At 29.1% G+C, this 18254-nt stretch overlaps 2 protein-coding genes across 2 annotated transcripts; both read left to right on the top strand.

Moving 5' to 3' along the window:
• The first annotated feature begins 5188 nt into the window (after positions 1–5188).
• Positions 5189–6718, top strand: LOC114173536 (chalcone synthase 17). Its single transcript, XM_028058002.2, has 2 exons — positions 5189–5492; positions 5585–6718. Exons 1-2 carry the CDS (start codon positions 5315–5317, stop codon positions 6574–6576), a joined length of 1170 nt encoding a protein of 389 aa, XP_027913803.2. The 5' UTR covers positions 5189–5314; the 3' UTR covers positions 6577–6718.
• A 3559-nt stretch (positions 6719–10277) lies between these two features.
• Positions 10278–14504, top strand: LOC114173217 (WAT1-related protein At3g28050-like; the record flags this gene model as incomplete). Its single annotated transcript, XM_085669654.1, has 7 exons — positions 10278–10462; positions 10545–10610; positions 10682–10795; positions 11814–12039; positions 13560–13718; positions 13819–13970; positions 14054–14504. Coding segments are annotated over 7 exons (1077 nt in total), but the record flags the coding sequence as incomplete, so codon positions are not given.
• Positions 14505–18254: the final 3750 nt, after the last annotated feature.

The following is an 18254-nucleotide window of genomic DNA, read 5'->3' as shown; positions in this document are numbered from 1 at the left end:
TAAAAATAAAAATAATTAATAATAATTATTATTATTATATTTAAAATAATAAAAATTATAGTTATAGTCAACAATAATAATGATAATTACAATTATAATTAATAGTAATTATAATAACAATATAATAATAATAATTATAGTTATAAAATTACAATTATAGTTATTGTGACGTCCCGATTACCATATTTATCATTTAATAAAATGATATGGAATTAATTTTTTTTTACAATAAGATTTTTCTTATGAAAACATTAATAATAACATATATATATATATATATATATATATATATATATATATATTTTACATCTTTGTAATTATTCATGAAATATTACAAAAAAATATATTTGTATAATATTAAGAGTCTTGCATAAGAATAAAAGGTTATCTATATTTTTAATATCTCCTAAAGATATTAATAGAAATTACCCATGAGTCAATCTTCAGAAGATTCAACAATAATATCCCGAACAACTCTCATTGAGCAAGTTCCTCTTCTATTCATGCAACAACCACAAAACTTGATCTTGTTTTACCAGACATATGGATTCATATTCCACTTCTGATGATCCATTATGAACATCAAAAATTACTTTGGGAAGTGATTAGGTAGTTGAGTATTTCTCATAAAACATTGGTACAATTAGGGATGGCAAAAATACCCGTGCCCGCGGATATCTGCAGATAAAATCTGCGATGGATAGTTACTACCCACGGGTAGCGGGTAGCGGGTATTTTAATACCCACTTATAAACGGGTCGGGTACAGGTATTATACTATCCATACGCGCTGGTACCCGTTACCTGAAAAAAATAAAAAAAAATTTAATTTATATTTTATTAAGTTAAATTTAATTAAAATTATAAGTAATAGTATATTTTATTATGTCAAATTTAATTATAATTATATTTTAATTTAATTTATATTTTATTTTTATAATTTTATATTAAAAAATTTATAAAATACATATTTTTTTAAATATTTGCGGGTATCGGGTATCCACGGGTACCCGCGGGTTTTAAAAATACCCGCGGGTATTTTTTAAACGGATACCCGACGGGTAAACGGGCGGGTAACGGGTGGATTTTTTTTTGGCGGATCTGGTTGTGGGTAGACATTATCCGTGCCCGACCCGACCCGTTGCCATCCCTAGGTACAATCATAATTATTTCTTTCTTGAGAATATTAGCCATTTATCAGCCCACAAAAGAGATATATACTCACTACCTAACATTGGCGATGCCGAGCAGGTATCGGATAGTCCCAAGTTTGACTTATGAATATCCTAGTCCAGTTCGCTATTCTGAAGTATCTAGATATTCACCTACTTGGTAAAACTTCCTTAGACCCCACCATGGTCTCTACCTTTCATCCCATAGTGTACCACCAAACTGTGACTTTCCAAATACAACACTCTAACACTGGTTTAATCTCAACTTATTGAAACCAGACTTAACTCTTACATAACTGAATACTCTTGGATATTTACAAAGCTCATAAAATGTGATGACTATCAAATCATGTCATTGTATAAACTATACACAACGAATATAAAATAACAATAAAATGTACATGAAATTTTCTTCTATCCAAGCTCACCGAATAAAATAATATTTACTTTTACTTTATTTTTATTTTATTTCTTTTTGAATTATAAAATAATGATAAAATAAGAATCAAAGCAAGAGCTTTAAATAAATAACAAGATAAGAATTAGAATGTTATAAATAAAAATAATAACACAAATACAAATTAAATAGCACTCGTGTGTAACTGAAGATATATTAAATGAAATAAATAAACAGGACGTGCGTAACTGAGCATAAATAAAATGAAATAAATAAACAGGACCAATACATAACTAGAGATTAAATAAAATAAATAGACATCATCAATGCATAACTGGAGATAAATTAAATAAAATAAATAAACAAGAATAAGTACATAACTGCATATTAAATAAAATAAATAAATAGAACCACTACATAATTGGAGATTAAATAAAATAAATAAATAAGACCAATGCATAATGGGAGATAAATAAAATAAAATAAATAAACAATAATCGTGCATAACTAGAGATAAATTAAATCAAATAAATAAATATGACTAGTGCATAACGGAAGATAAATAAAATAAAATAAATAAACAGTAACAATCAGGGACTGATCATTCATAGTGCAGGGAGAGGCCATGGCCCCCCCAATATTTTTTATTTTTTTTTAAATTATATGTATGTTTTTGAAATTATTTTAAATTCTATATATCTTTTAAATTTTTAAGTTTTTTTAAAATTATATGTAGTATATTTTAGAACTTAATGGAAATTAAAAATTGTGACTTTATTTTTTATTTTTATAAAACACAACCTTTAATCTTAACAAAGTTGGTCATCTACCTTTTTTTAGTCTTAATTTGGTTCTGATTTTTGAAAATGTTGATGCAATTTGAAAGATTTTTCATACACCTGGATCATATTAATTGTACCAACAAAATAAAACATCTTTATTAATCGTTTCAATTTTCAACAAATTGAGACTAAAAAAACATTAGACAACCAACTAGACATTTCTGGATAAATAAAGAAACAAAAAAAATCATTAAACCAAATATTTATTAAGATATTTTGTATTTCTTTCTCATTGTCTTTCTAAGTTTTCACAAATTGTATTCATCTCTTATTCTCATGTGTTTTCTTTTTTGTTTTTGAAGAAAAAAAAATTAGACACAATGATTTTTTTTTCTGATTTCTCATTTGTTTTTTTTTTCTTGAAAAAAAGGTAATTCTCTATCGTCTTACCTGATAATAAAATATTAGTTTAAGAGTTATTAACATGATTTTTTTATCTTACAAGCCTTTTGCAAATTCATTTTTATGAATATATAAGATAAAATTTGTATTCTAATATTATTTTGAAAAAAAAATTATTTATATAGATGGAAAATAAAATAATAGATTTATTTATTTTTAAATGATTAAAGGGAAGCTATTCGTGAAGATAAAAACAGATACATTCCACTTCTTCATATATTAAAATATTATACTAATAATCTAATCTAATGATCCAATTGTTTAGTTTAAAGAATTATTTTTTGAAACATTACACTAATAATCTAATTTAATGATAAAAAAATTATATTATTTTGGTCCCTCCAAAATTTTTGGTCAAGATCCGCCACTGGTAACAATGCATAGCTGGAAAAAAATAAAATAAAATAAATAAACAGAACTAGTGTATAATAGGAGATAAATTAAATAAAATAAATAAACAGAGAATCCGTACATAACTAGAGATAAATAAAATAAAATAAATAAATAGGACCAATACATAATTAGAGATTAAATAAAATAAATAAACAGGACCGATGCATAACTGAATATCACTAAATAATAAAAATATAAGAAGATAATATATAATAATTATAGTTATAATTAATAATAATAATAACTATTACAATAATTATTATTTTTAATAATAATTATTATTGTGGTTATAATTATGATAATAATTATATAATAAAATAATTATAATTAATAATAATAATAATATAAAAATAATTATTATTATTGATAATAATAATTATAATATTAATTATAATAATTATAATTATTAATTATATAATTATTATTATAATTACAGTTGATAATAATAATAATAATAATTATAATATTTATAATTCTTATTAAAAATAATAATAATAATAATAATTATTGTTATTAATAATTATTATAATTAATGATAATAATAATAATAATTAAGATTATAATTAGTAATAATTATAATAGTAACTATTATAATAATTATAATATTTAATAAAACTAATTATTATGATTTTAATCATAATAATATAATAAAAAATAATTATAGTTGATAATAATAATAATAATAATAATAATTATAGTTAATAATAATTATTATTGTAGTTAATAATACTAATAATTATTATTATTATTTTTGTTATTATTGGTGTTGGTAATAAAAATAATAAGAATAATTATAATAATGATAGTTTTTAATAATATAATATTTTTGAAAAGATAATTTTGTAAATTAGGTATGTTAATAGCAGTATTTCAACCGTGACAGTTTTGAAGATAATAAAGTTAATAAAGATATTTTTATTAATTGAATAGTAGTTAAAAGTAAATTGACAGAAAAATTAGTGAAATTGACACATGTTAAGCGAATAAAATGGGCATTTTGAATATCTAATTAGTAATTGTTTTTTATATATGGTATGTAGAAGTATGCACCGAAAGAATGTTATCTAATACTTATTGTAAAAATAAAAGAACACGAAGCAAACTAGAGAACGGGTAGGTAGCTCCATTAGGTTGACCGTTGAAGAATGAACTACCCACTTTCATTTTAATTTAAAATATTCACTCCACACATTCTTTTCTGGGTTCATGGAACTTAACCTTGCTTCACCAACCAACCAACCAAGTACCAATAATTAGTGAACTCTGATTTTATTTGCATTTCACTCTACCCGTTCATATTACTTCACCAAATATAATAATTTTTCACCACTACAAATATTCCATTCAGTACCCATTTTAATAATATATTAATATCACTAAAATTTTAAACTAAAAAGTAAAGTAAATACAATTAAAATATTACTACTTTAAATTGTTAAGTAGATATTTTTATTCACATGCAACCTACCTATCTGCGCTACCACAGTTTATAATTAACTTCAAAAGTACTACAACACAAAAACTGTATTTATTAATTAATTTAGGAATGCTTTTTAATTCAAAACTTTCTTTCATTTTTCTTCTTCTAAAACACACTCAAATCCTTTTAAGCGTGGTTTTGAAAACTATACAAGCCTACACAACAGCAAGATAAAAATATTGAAGCTAATTAATATTAATATCTCATACAATTTAATTATAAACCTATGCTATATTAATTCACTTGCCATTTACCATAAATCAACTCTGAATTAAAACAAGTCAACCATGGTAGGAGAATAATTCCTACATTCCACTCCACGACAAAGTTCCACACAAGTGATAAAATATGACCATTATTGGTTAGTCATTTGAAAAATAAATGAATGAGTTAACGGTGGTAGAGATGGTCTTCTAAAACATGCCACCAAACTCATGGTAGACTATACAACGTGCAACTCACCTACCCATTTCTAAAGCATACTTGCATACCTATAAAACGCTAACTTCTCCCACATCTTCAGCAACCAAGAGAAAAGCCCCTCTACCGGTAGAGTGCAGTGCTTGATTTGATCTCCAAACACCGTCATCAACATCACCATTTCGTTAGTTTTATCAAAGGAAACAAAGATGGTGAGTGTGTCCGAGATTCGTCAAGCTCAAAGGGCAGAAGGCCCAGCAACCATTCTTGCCATTGGAACTGCGACTCCTCCAAATTGTGTTGATCAGAGCACCTATCCTGACTACTACTTCAGAATCACAAACAGTGAGCACATGACCGATCTCAAGGAGAAGTTCCAGCGCATGTGTAAGTTGTTGAATCAATATATAGTCATTTCACTTTCACATGATTATTATATCTGTTGTTGAATCAATCTAATTATTCTTTTCATGTTTCAGGCGACAAGTCGATGATCAAGAAGAGATACATGCATGTGACGGAGGAGGTCCTGAAGGAGAATCCCAACATGTGTGCTTACATGGCACCTTCTTTGGATGCAAGGCAAGACATAGTGGTGGTAGAGGTACCAAAGCTAGGGAAAGAGGCTGCAGTGAAGGCCATAAAGGAGTGGGGGCAACCAAAGTCCAAGATTACTCACTTGATCTTTTGCACCACCAGTGGTGTGGACATGCCTGGTGCTGATTACCAGCTTACCAAACTCTTGGGACTTCGCCCTTATGTGAAGAGGTACATGATGTACCAACAGGGGTGCTTTGCAGGAGGTACGGTTCTTCGATTGGCCAAGGATTTGGCGGAGAACAACAAGGGTGCCCGTGTGCTTGTTGTGTGTTCTGAGATCACTGCAGTCACGTTTCGTGGCCCAAGTGACACCCATCTAGACAGTCTTGTGGGACAAGCACTATTTGGAGATGGAGCAGCTGCAGTGATTGTTGGTTCTGACCCGATTCCACAAATTGAGAAGCCGTTGTTTGAATTGGTTTGGACTGCACAGACCATTGCCCCAGATAGTGATGGTGCCATTGATGGTCACCTTCGTGAAGTTGGACTCACATTTCACCTCCTTAAGGATGTTCCTGGGATTGTCTCAAAGAACATTGGGAAAGCACTTTCTGAAGCCTTCGATCCATTGAACATCTCTGATTACAACTCCATCTTTTGGATTGCACACCCTGGTGGCCCTGCAATTCTTGACCAAGTTGAGCAAAAATTGGGTCTAAAACCTGAAAAGATGAAGGCCACTAGAGATGTGCTCAGTGATTATGGAAACATGTCAAGTGCATGCGTGCTTTTTATCTTGGATGAGATGAGGAGGAAATCAATTGAAGATGGACTTAAAACCACTGGTGAAGGACTTGAATGGGGTGTCTTATTTGGTTTTGGACCTGGACTTACCATTGAGACCGTTGTTCTCCATAGTGTCGCAATATAAGACCATGTTATTCCTATTGTTTTATTATTGTTGTTTACCAATTTTAAAGTTGGTGAAGGTTGTAATTTAAATTAAACCTGATACATGGTTTGGCTGCCTTTTAGCCGGATTAATAACAACCAATTGAAATTTTCATCTTTTATGATTATTATCTTACCGTGTTATGTATTTGGTATTTTGTTATTATTTTTTTTTCAAGTATAACAACACCTTTAATTACTTTCCACCAATGACACGGTAAATAGTTGATTCAGCTAAGAATTTAAAATGAAATAAGTGATATTTTTGTTTTTGCTATATAAAAAGAATTAACTTTAATTATGTTAATTTTATTTAAACTCCCTTAGTAGTTAATATAATTATGTGTTTGATTTATATTAATTGTCACCTATATTTATTAAAGAAAAAGTTAAGGTTGATATGCAATTTATCTTGAAAAAAAAAATTAAATTTATAAAAGAAGAAGTAAATGATGAAAAGATTCCTTTAATATTAATTGTTATTAACGTTAATTTTGTTTCTCTTAATAGACACATGTTTCGATCATTAAAGACTGTTTCGATTATTAAAGACTAACCCATGATTCAAACGAAATTAAAATTTTTATATTAAGGCTGTAATTTGTTTTCTTGTTGTATTAAAATCAAAATATGTGAACACTTGTTGTATTAAAGGGACTAATTGCCCTATATTTTTATTCATATATATGGTCCATGTCATGATATTTGTTTACTTGTGCAGCCATCTCCAAAGTAAGAGTTGAAATAGCCATTTCACCAAATTAATATGAATTTTAATTATGATTTTAAGGATTTTTTTTTTATGAAATTGGCATAAATCTAATTATATTTTTTCTAAATTAGTATAATCATAAATTATGAAATCCGAGAATGTTATATTTTTCTGTATATATGGTTAAATTTGTAAAATTTTATGGATATATATTAAGTTGCTTTACGAATTTCACTTTAAAAAATAAATTAATTTAAGTAGAAGAAATGTAGAGTTCTAATTTGACATTCTTAAAATTTTTATCCAAGTTTCAATAGTGTTTGATCGGTGGTACAGTGAGCACCTACATAACTACTTAACTTTTTGTTCAACACACTAAATTCAAACACATTAATTTTTCTTATTTTCACCTCCAACAGAAAAAATATATATTAATGGAGTCAACATAAAGTTTTGTGAAGATGATTTCAAGCATGTAATGTTGTTGGACCTATTCTCAACATTATTTATATTTCTCCTGTAAATAAAGTCAAATATATAACAAATATTAAATTAGAACTTGAAAGTTAAACATATCGGAAAGTCACAGGTCTTATTATTGATTCTTTCTTCGGTCTTGAATATCTTTAATGCACATGTTATATTATATATTATGCCATTTAAGTTAAAAAAAAAAAATCACAACTTAAACATAGTAGACTCAATCGTTGAACTACACATAGTTGGACCACGGGCAATTGTTGAACTACATGTACATTCTATATAGATAATGAAATTTAAGACAAGCACAAGCGTACAAAAAGAGATTATTTCAAGTCCTAATCACACACTGATATTGGAGTTGTGCCACTCAAGACATAACATTTTAAAGAAGCAATTTCTACTCAAGATAGAACATTACTCATACATGGATATGGTTTCTCTAGGTGTAACCATTAACCACACATTTTAACAAAATAACTTCATGTGTATCATTATTATAAGAAAATTCTTAATTAATGACCAATTTCAGTGATTAGAAATATATTTAGAGACCAACTTCTTAATCAGAGACAAATTCTTTTGGTAGTCAAAACAACTTTATCTTTGATCTAGATTGACATGTCTCGACCTTCCTACACTAGTGTATGAGAGAGTTTCTGCCGCGGTTATTTTGACTTTTTGACCTCAGTTTAAGTCTCGAGGCATATATTGCCGAGGCAAAAGAGGTTACCTTTCCGCCTCGGTTCACACCTGAGACATATTCAATCATTATTGTCTCGGTTCTAGAATAACTGAGGCCTAATATAGGCATTTAAAATATAAAAAAATTAAAACACCCACACACCCAAAGCACAAAGGCAGTGGCCATTTCAAAACCTTCTTTCCCCATTATCTCATCTCATTCTTCTCTCAACCAACACGACTTAACTCCGACCATCATCATTTCCATTTTATCGCCATTCTTAACCATTCAATCTCCAACACCAATCACGCATAACAAACACAAAATCCCCAAACCCATTGCTCCTTTACACTTCAACCTGCACATAGAAAATACACACAAGCACCATATTCACCCTCATTCTCACATCATTTCTCAATCACACCATCAACTCCAACCTGCACCTCCCTTCATTCATTCAACCTACATAAAATAGAAAAAAAATAGAAACACTTCAAGGCCAAAGGCCATGACAGATCCTCACCATTCTCCATACATATTTGCACAACCATATTTGCATTGTCACAAAACAATAACTCTAGGTCATCAAAATTGTATTTCACAATCAAAACAAATTATCAACAAATCACACAAATTACACAGTCGCTTAAGTTTAGGAACCAAATGTTGGTTTTAGACACCACAAACATCAACAACAGTGACCTACAACTAATAGAGGTAGAATCTAGTGGTGGCGTGGCAGCGAGGCGCTCGCGGTGGAGGCCGGTGGCCACAACGAAGTTGTTGCTGTTGATGTTGGATGTGGTTCATCGGAATCTGCCAGAAACGGTGACGAGGGTGTGAGCCCCAATGCTAGAGGATGTGCAACGAGCTCAAATGGAGGAGCACGGGGAAGCTTTAATCGTTGCCGTTGAAGCTCGTCGGAACTCCACCGGAACCTGACTGCAATTTGTAGGTTGTGGATTGTGCCAAGTGAGGGGTAGAGGAATTGCAGAGAAAGGGGAATGTAGGAGAAGAGGGCTCGAATCCTGCTCTAGTGTGTGTTGGGTCTGATTTGGAGAGGGGTTTGTGTTTAGAGAAAATATGGAAGAAGAACCTCACGACGTCACGACGGCGTAGAGAAGAAGACGAAAATTGAAGATTGTTTATGATTTTGGTTTATTTAACCTAATCCACCCTTATGCCTTGGGTGAAAATCAAACCGAAGCAGATAAAAAGTTTATGCCTCGGGTATTGGACAACTGAGACATAAAAAGATGCAAAAATTTTAAAATTGCCATCGCGTGTTTAAATGTCTCGTTTGCTCTACAACCGAGACATAAAGGCTGAGTTAGAAAGTCAAAATTGTATTAGTGCTAACCTGTCTTGACCTTTAGTCTGAACTAATTTGTCTCGATTTTTAGTTCGAACTAATATATCTCGACCTTCTATTATTTGTACATAGACTTATCTCAACCTTAATTAAAGTCTTTGTAGTGTGTTCTTAAAAAATATTGTTATATGTTGATTGAAAATTTATTATAAACGCTTATTTAAAGATAAATTGCCACACTTATTTAATATCAAACAACATTTTTTAGATGTTTTATAGTATTTTTATATTACAACTTTTCAACAATATTACAGACGTCTTTTAGACAAAAGAAACCTCAATAGGTTGGTATTGTTTGAAAAAAAAAAAAGAAGAAAAGGGAGAGAACAGGAGATATTTTTAAATGTGTAAAAATATGAATAATTTAATATGAAAAAAAGAATAAATTTAATGGGAAAAATGCCGTCCACATTCCAGTCAACATGGTCATAATCTACAGCGAGGGATAAAAAGCAAAACAACAGAACGCAGATTGAAGAGAGAAAGGAAGAGAGAGAGAGAGAGAGAGAGCAGAGAGAGCAAAATTATGGTGAGCGGAGACGTAACCACAGTGATGATGGTGTCACTGGTTTTGACTGTCGGTTTGAACACTCTGGTGAAAGCAAACCTCTCCAAAGGCATGAGCAATTTCGTTTTCGTTGCTTATTCCAACCTCTTCGGATTCTGTTTCCTGCTAATTGCAACCACCCTTCGTTACAGGAACACCTCTCCCCCACCGATCAATAACTCCATTCTCTTCAGAGCTTTTCTCATTGGCTTCTTCGGGTATACTAACACCTTCTGTTTTCTTCGCCTGTAATTTTGGTCTTTGATGATTTTTTTTTTTCTTGTGCTAGCGTTTTCATTGAAACGCTCTCTTATACCGGGCTTCGATACGGCTCTCCCACTCTCAGCTCAGCCATAGAAGATCTTCTTCCAGCTTTCACTTTCATAATCGCCGTTGTTTTCAGGTCTGTTTCCAATTCTTTACCGTTACAATGCCTTTTCTAACCGTCTCCATATAGCTGTAGTAAGATGCACCTTTTTGGAAATATGAAAAATGATTTTTTTTACTACTACATTTTTTACCCTTCTTCATCGTAGGTATCGTGATTTTCTATTTTTTTATTTTCAATATTTTAAAATTATTTAAAATTAATAACACTTCATATTATTATAAAAAATATCATTATAAAAAATATCAAAATTTAGTAATCAAAATATTATTTTCGATTCTTAAGATAACCATAAATTTTCAGTTTTGTCATAACGATCACATTTTGGTATGTGTATTTAGAGAATGGATAGTAAAGCAGGAGAGAAACGTATGGAAATTAAAATGTAGATACAAAAGTAATATAAAAAACACGAAAAATTATACATACTTTAAGTTTTGTAAAAGAAATATATATTTTTCCTTTAACCTTAAATAATAATAAAGATAAACTGTAATTAATAATTGTTTTACGAAATTAATAAAGTGTATATCCTTCGAGAATATTTGTAGGAACTAATTAAAGTATGAAGTGTTTGATGTGGGCTTTAGGATGGAAGAAGTAATTAGTTTTTTTCGAGATTTTGACATATTTAGTTTTAAATTTTAGAGATGAGTAAATTTAATTTTTTCAATCAAATTTGATTATTTTAAACGTATTTTGCAATAACATTTAAATTGTTTATACTTTTTTGACATACTCCTTTTAAATATTAGCTAAAAAATTATCTTAAACTGCGTTTAAAATTATAAATAAAATTAGTAAAATTTAATTAAAATGATTAAATTTATATATTTATAGAATTACAATTAAATTATTTTTGTCGCAAAATAGAAAATATGACAAAATCTCGACAAAAGTCGTAAACCGGTGGAAATGTTGAAAACAAGGTAAAATCACATAATTAAAGTTGTTAGAAGATCAATTTGGAGAATCACAAGTTTGGATTTTTTGTATGAAGTAATTAAAGTGTGGCCCTCTTGTGGGGATTTAGGATGGAAAAGCTGGACCTGAAAGTAAGAAGCTGTCAAGCAAAAATCATTGGGACTGTGGTCTCAATTGCAGGGGCATTAATGGTGACTTTATACAAAGGTTTGGCAATAACAAGTGGTGTGATGCGAAACGACTTTTTTCTCTCATCTCAACAATCACAATGGCTACTAGGAGGATTTTTCCTATCAGTGGCTACCTTTTCTGCTTCAGTCTCGATTGTTATACAGGTAAATAGGTTTAACTAAACATTCAAACTATAATCTACATTAAGAATTTATTTCTATCTAAAGCCTATATACATACACTATGCGATAATAAAATGGATATTGAAAATTATATATTATTAATGGATCTAATTCGTTGTTAATAACAAAAATTTTTGTCGGAATTTAAGTTTATTAACGGATCTCCATGTGAAAAAATCTGTTAGTAAATTGATCATTAATTAACTTTTTCGCATGTTGCTGCATCACCATCGACTCACATTAATTCACTGCAAAGCTTCCACCTCATCCTCCTTTTTTTTTTTTTCTTTTTCCTTTCTTCTTTATCTTATTCTCAATTATCTTTTCTTAATATACAAAAACTTACATCATACTTAACAACAAATTTGTTGCCCAAAACGACGATAGATTTACTAAAGAAGAAATATCGATTATTGAAATTATAAATTACCAACAAAAATATTCCCAATAATAAAAATTATAAAATGGATGATTCTTATTGACAAATTTTATTAATGGATTTGATACAAAGGAAAGTATTTGTAGTTAAGAAAATCTTTATAATTCAAGTAAAAAATTCAATAACAATAATATCTTAATCAAATTCAAATTCATATATATATATATATATATATATATATATATATATATATATATATATATATATATATATATATATATATATATATATAAAGAATATAGTATGGTCCTTATATCGAAAGTCTTCTTGGTAAGGGTTCCAGGTAAGTGTGTCTCGTTAAGAAGAACGACGATACAAAGAAGACAGAAAAGGAATACTTGTGGTTGGGAATTCTTCTATTGGAGGAGAGTGTATCAATGTAGTTGAAGGAACTCACCCGAAAAGATTACTAGGAATCCAAGTGAGTAAGTCTCACATTAACTAGAAATGAGAAAGTATAGCATTATATAACAATAAAGACCCATCATAAACTCATTGTCTTAAGGTTTTGAATTGAGAGTGGTGTCAATGCCTTAATGCCTTAGTGGTTGGACTCAGGTCTCATTGGTGTTGTATCTCCCCAATGAAACCTGCTTTGTAAACCTATTAATATAATTAATATAATTCATTTATCTTAACTATTTTGTAAAAATTTAATGACCATGCAAGAAAACCCTTTAAAAATTAACATGGAATACTGTGAATTTTATTAAAACAAACAGAAATTAGAAAGATTTGCTAAACGTAGTTCATCTCATTGTGTGATGAAAATCAATTCATAATAAATTATCATTCTTCTTATTAGTTTATCTATTATAATATTTGGGCTAATATTCCTTTTTTATCTAAAGAAAAACTATATCAACAAATCTTAATGGCTTTTCCCTGTACTTAAAAACGGAACAAACATGGTTTTAGTTCTTCTAAAAGACTTTAAGTTCAAATTTAGTTCCTCTATTTTATTTTTATTGATTTTCCATTCTTCTAGTTCTCTTATGTACATTTTTCTTTCTGCAATGTCACTTTGTCCTCACACATAACAAAAATGAGTCTTTTGATGCAGACATGGACAATTAAGGACTACCCAGAGGAGCTAATGCTAATAACCATTGCTACCAGTTTCTCTGTAATCCTATCTTTCGTAGTTGCTTTCATTGCAGAGAAAAATCCCAAGGCTTGGATACTTAAGCCTGATATGGAATTAGTGTGCATGTTGTGTACAGTAAGTTTGGATTTCTGGCAGAACAAACTATTTGATGCAGCAGACCAATAACTTTGTACAATTGGGGCCTTATTTTACTTTATTTTTGTGATTTTTGTAGGGTATTATAGTGATATGTACAAGAGGTGTGGTGGATGCATGGGCATGTCGAAAGATGGGAGCTGTATATGCTGCTATGTTCAGTCCTATAGGAATTGTGATTGCACTTGCTATGGGGATTGTATTTTTAGGAGACACTCTTTATCTTGGAAGGTATGTGCACGCATGTAGCAAGAAATTAATAATGTTACATTTTTGGTAATTAATAAGTTGTTCGATTTTGATTCATTGTGAAGTGTGATAGGAGCTGCTATAATAGCTATCGGATTTTATGCTGTATTATGGGGTCGGGCTCAAGAGGAAAGTAAGACTAGTGAAAAACATGAAGCCTATGGCATTATCTCTTCATCTTCATCCGGTTCTGAAACCATCCTCTTACTGCATACAAGCAAAGACACAATGATAACATAAAAGGCTTGAGGAATTTTATACTTTGATGGAGACAAACATTCTTATTAGATAGATGAAGTGATGTCCTACATTGTTGTAGCCAAAAGGAATTTTCAGAGTTGTCCTTCTCATATTTCCGATCTCTTCCTCCTATTATAAGGTCTTCCAATCATTCCCTTAACTTCTTACATGCCATTAAGGCTTTTCAATACTATTATTTCTATTTATTGTCTCTATTAAATTTGCAGTCATTATTCTAATGACTAACAGTTACAAATCTTACATGACCTTTCAACACTCATTGGTATTGAACTGATATTTAAGTCGGCTTTTGGTCTAATAACCCAGCCGGCATTGGACCTAACACTACATAGTCCGATAACCTTTAATCTAGACTAAAAAGGCTATAGGATGTGAAGAAATAATTCCTTTATCAATTGATATTGGGGCTAATGAGTGGTCGATATTTGGCCTATTACCACATAGCACCCTTCAAAAAACGTTGTATATTATTTACTTTCTAAACGCTTACTTCTGATGATCAAGGATCTACTTCGCATAAATATTACTATTGCCATTTTTAAATAGGTACCTCGATCAATTGGCAAATTGATGTAAAATTATTATTAGATACTAAACACTTACCTCGATGCTTCTAAATTGAAACTTTTCTAAGGTGCCTAAAATTCATACTAATATTGTTTGACCAAATGATATGCAATTATCTTAATTATATCTTAATCAGATGATACATTATCATCTTAAATTGATCAGATGATACTTGATGGATGATGCCTTGATCAGATGATACTTGATCATCATTTTATCAATCGGATGATTCTTGATCATCATTTGGGATAATACTTGATCGTCTTTCTTCTTTAGGATGATACATGATCATCTTTTTACAGACCAGATGATGCTACATCACCATTTAACTGATCAAATAATTCTTGATCATAATATAAGATGACACATGATCATTTGTCTTATTTAGGATGATACCTGATCATCTTTTTACTGATCAAATGATGCTTGATCATCAATAGACAAATAAGATGATTCTTGATAATCATTTAGGATGATACTTGATCATCTTTCTTCTTTAGGATGATATTTGATCATCTTTTTACAGACCAAATGATGCTTGATCACCATTTAACCGATCAGATGATTCTTGATTATCATTTAGGATGGTACTTGATCATCTTTCTTCTTTAGGATGATACTTGATCATTTTTTTACCAACCAGATGATGCTTGATCATCATTTGGCCAATCAGATGATTCTTGATCATTATTTAGGATGATACTTGATCATCTTTCTTCTTTAGGATGATAAATGATCATATTTTTATCGACCAGGTGATGCTTGATCATCCTTTAACCGATAGAATGATTGTTGATCATCATTTAGGATGATACTTGATCATCTTTCTCTTTTTACTATCATAGGCTGCCTTTTACCTTTGTTTAGTAGTGCAAGTTATCTGATGTCTCACTTTTTTCCTTTTTGGACACCTTAAGAAGTTGTCTTTCATTTTCTTTATGCCCTTTGAAAAGTTATCATTTCTTCTTTGACGTCTTGAAAGGTCGCCAATATTTTTAGTGCCTTGATTAGGGATTTCTAAAAAATGTGTACCCGAGGATCTGCATATAAAACCCACAATGGATAGGAAATCAATATTGTAAATGAATACACATGGGTAATGGGTACGAGTATTTTTTATAGCGCATGTTAACGGGACGAGCACATGTATTGTGGTATTTGTACCCGATACACTATAATTTAAATTAAAAAAAAAACATCATAAAAATATTAACACATTGATTTTGAAGGTATAGTTTTTATCAATCGGTTTTTAAAAAAAAAAAATCTTCATTTCTTTGTAAATTGTCATTCAACACTATTTAAATAGATTATTTAGACTTTTTATGAATGTTATGTATTGTATTTTACTTGAATTTATGGCTAAAATATGTTTTACATATTTTATTTTATTTTTTTATAAATACCCATGAGTACTTGTAAATATTTGTGATATTAAAAAAATATGCGGGTACCTACGTAATGGATACCCGCACGAATATGACTACGAAGTGGATATTTATCCAACGAGTAGAATACGTGAGAGCTACTACCTATACCCTACCCACCCCGTTGACACCCCTAGCCTTGATAGGTCATAAGATGCCTCAAAATGTCACCTTAATTTTTAAGTTTATTGTCTTGAAAGGTTACTAAGGTGTCTTGAAAGATAATCTTAATTTTTTGTTTAGTGCTTTAAAAGGTCACTAGATGCCTTAAAACGTCACCTTAATTTTTTGGTTTAATGCCTTGAAAGGTCAATAAACGCATTGAAAAGTCACCTAAATTTTTTGGTTCAATGTCTTGAAAGGTCATTAAATGTCTTGAAAGGTCACCATCCTAATTTTTTGGTTTAGTGTATTGAATAGTCACCTTAATTTTTTTTATTTAGTGTCTTGAAAGGTCATTAGCCGCCTTAAAATGTCATCCTAATTTTATTAACTTAAATTGTGTAACTCAATTAGGTAACTAAGTAAAATCATCTTAAAAAAAACAATTACTTATGTTTTAAAAAACTAAATTGTATTCTAAAACATAATTTATCTATGTATTTGTTGTGTATTTTTAAGAAAAAAAAAAGTGATTTTATTCCTTATTTTTAATAAGCTTTATTATAATCTCTATATTTTAAGTTTAAGTAATTAGTTCTCAAACTTTATAAAAAATTAGGTTATGTTTGTTAGAGTTATCTAGCTATAGTTTGAAACCTTTTTATTAATTAAAAGTTTATCTAACCAAATTAGCTGTATTTGGTAAGCACCCTTTTTTATCATTAATTTATAGCATTGTGTAGACACGATTTTTTAAAATACTAATTCCTAACCTTTTATATCTACTTCATTGTTATCCTTAAACTGTGATTAAAATTCCATTTTTCACATTTATTTTATATTAGATATGTATTATTATTTTTTTGTTATTGTTACATATCTTCTTCTACTCATAAAATAAATTTTAATTACTTTTACTTTTTATCACATAAAATATTCATAGTGAGATAATAATATTTGACAGATAATAATATTTTAGGATTTAATATCACATTTTGTTTCAATCATTATGTTATTTACAATATTCAAATTATTATTTTAAGTTAAACTTTAAAATATTGATATTGATATATGACAGTCTTTTTATACTACAAATTGTAAATCATTATATTAATTAACACAATAAAGCATGAAGTTTTTCTAAAGTTAATGAAAGATAAAATTGTTGCGTTATAAATATTTAAAAACGTTATAGTTTTCACATCTATCACACAATTTACGTGACGGTGATAAAAAAAATTACGCAAGATCAAGAGATTAATCGTAACAAAAAAGTGTGGTGCTACTTTTATAAATAAACAAAACTTCACACGAAATCGTTTAAATTAAGGTTTTCATTGATTAGATCCAAAAAGATCCAATGTAATGTCTGCATTATTTTTGGCATTTACGGTTTTGTTTTCTATATTTACTTTCCGTATCTTGAATTTCTTGTATCTATTTTATTTTAGTGTATTTTTGAGTTTTTACTATTCAGCTTTTTAAAAATTCATTTAAAATTGTCAAAAATTGATTTTTTGTGATAAGTTTTTTTTATTGTATATATGATAGTAGACTATTTAAATTTAATAAAATAGACATATATTTTAAAATACAAAAATTTGTTAGAGAAGATTCAAACACTCATAATTGTCTTATGGAGAATTGGAACCAGAGGTAATAAAAATAAAAGTTGCTCGGGATAAGAAAATGAGTATGAAAGGGAAGAAGAATCTCTAAAATTCGTTCATCTACTACTAGTTTCTTTTTTGTAGTATTTTTTAGGGTTTTATTTTTTTATATTCAGTTTCAAATTTCAAATTTTTTTATAACGTTTCCTTATACTTAATATTTATCAAACCTTTAGATTGTAGACTTTTCTCAATTTTTATGTTGAAAGTTTTTCATTTTGTTATTTTATCCATTTTGA

Source organism: Vigna unguiculata, chromosome 2, assembly GCF_037176805.1.
Source record: "Vigna unguiculata cultivar grain cowpea cultivar isolate G323 ecotype 2 chromosome 2, ASM3717680v1, whole genome shotgun sequence".
In the NCBI taxonomy this organism is placed as follows: domain Eukaryota; kingdom Viridiplantae; phylum Streptophyta; class Magnoliopsida; order Fabales; family Fabaceae; genus Vigna; species Vigna unguiculata.
The sequence above is the reverse complement of the archived record's forward strand: the minus strand, read 5'-3'. Positions and strand labels throughout refer to the sequence as shown.

Bases quoted from the DNA above. Each gene is read 5' to 3' on its own strand.
- LOC114173536 (XM_028058002.2), top strand. From the start codon at position 5,315: ATGGTGAGTGTGTCCGAGATTCGTCAAGCTCAAAGGGCAGAAGGCCCA. The intron at 5,493-5,584 runs GTAAGTTGTTGA...TTCATGTTTCAG, and splicing joins GGAGAAGTTCCAGCGCATGT to GCGACAAGTCGATGATCAAG.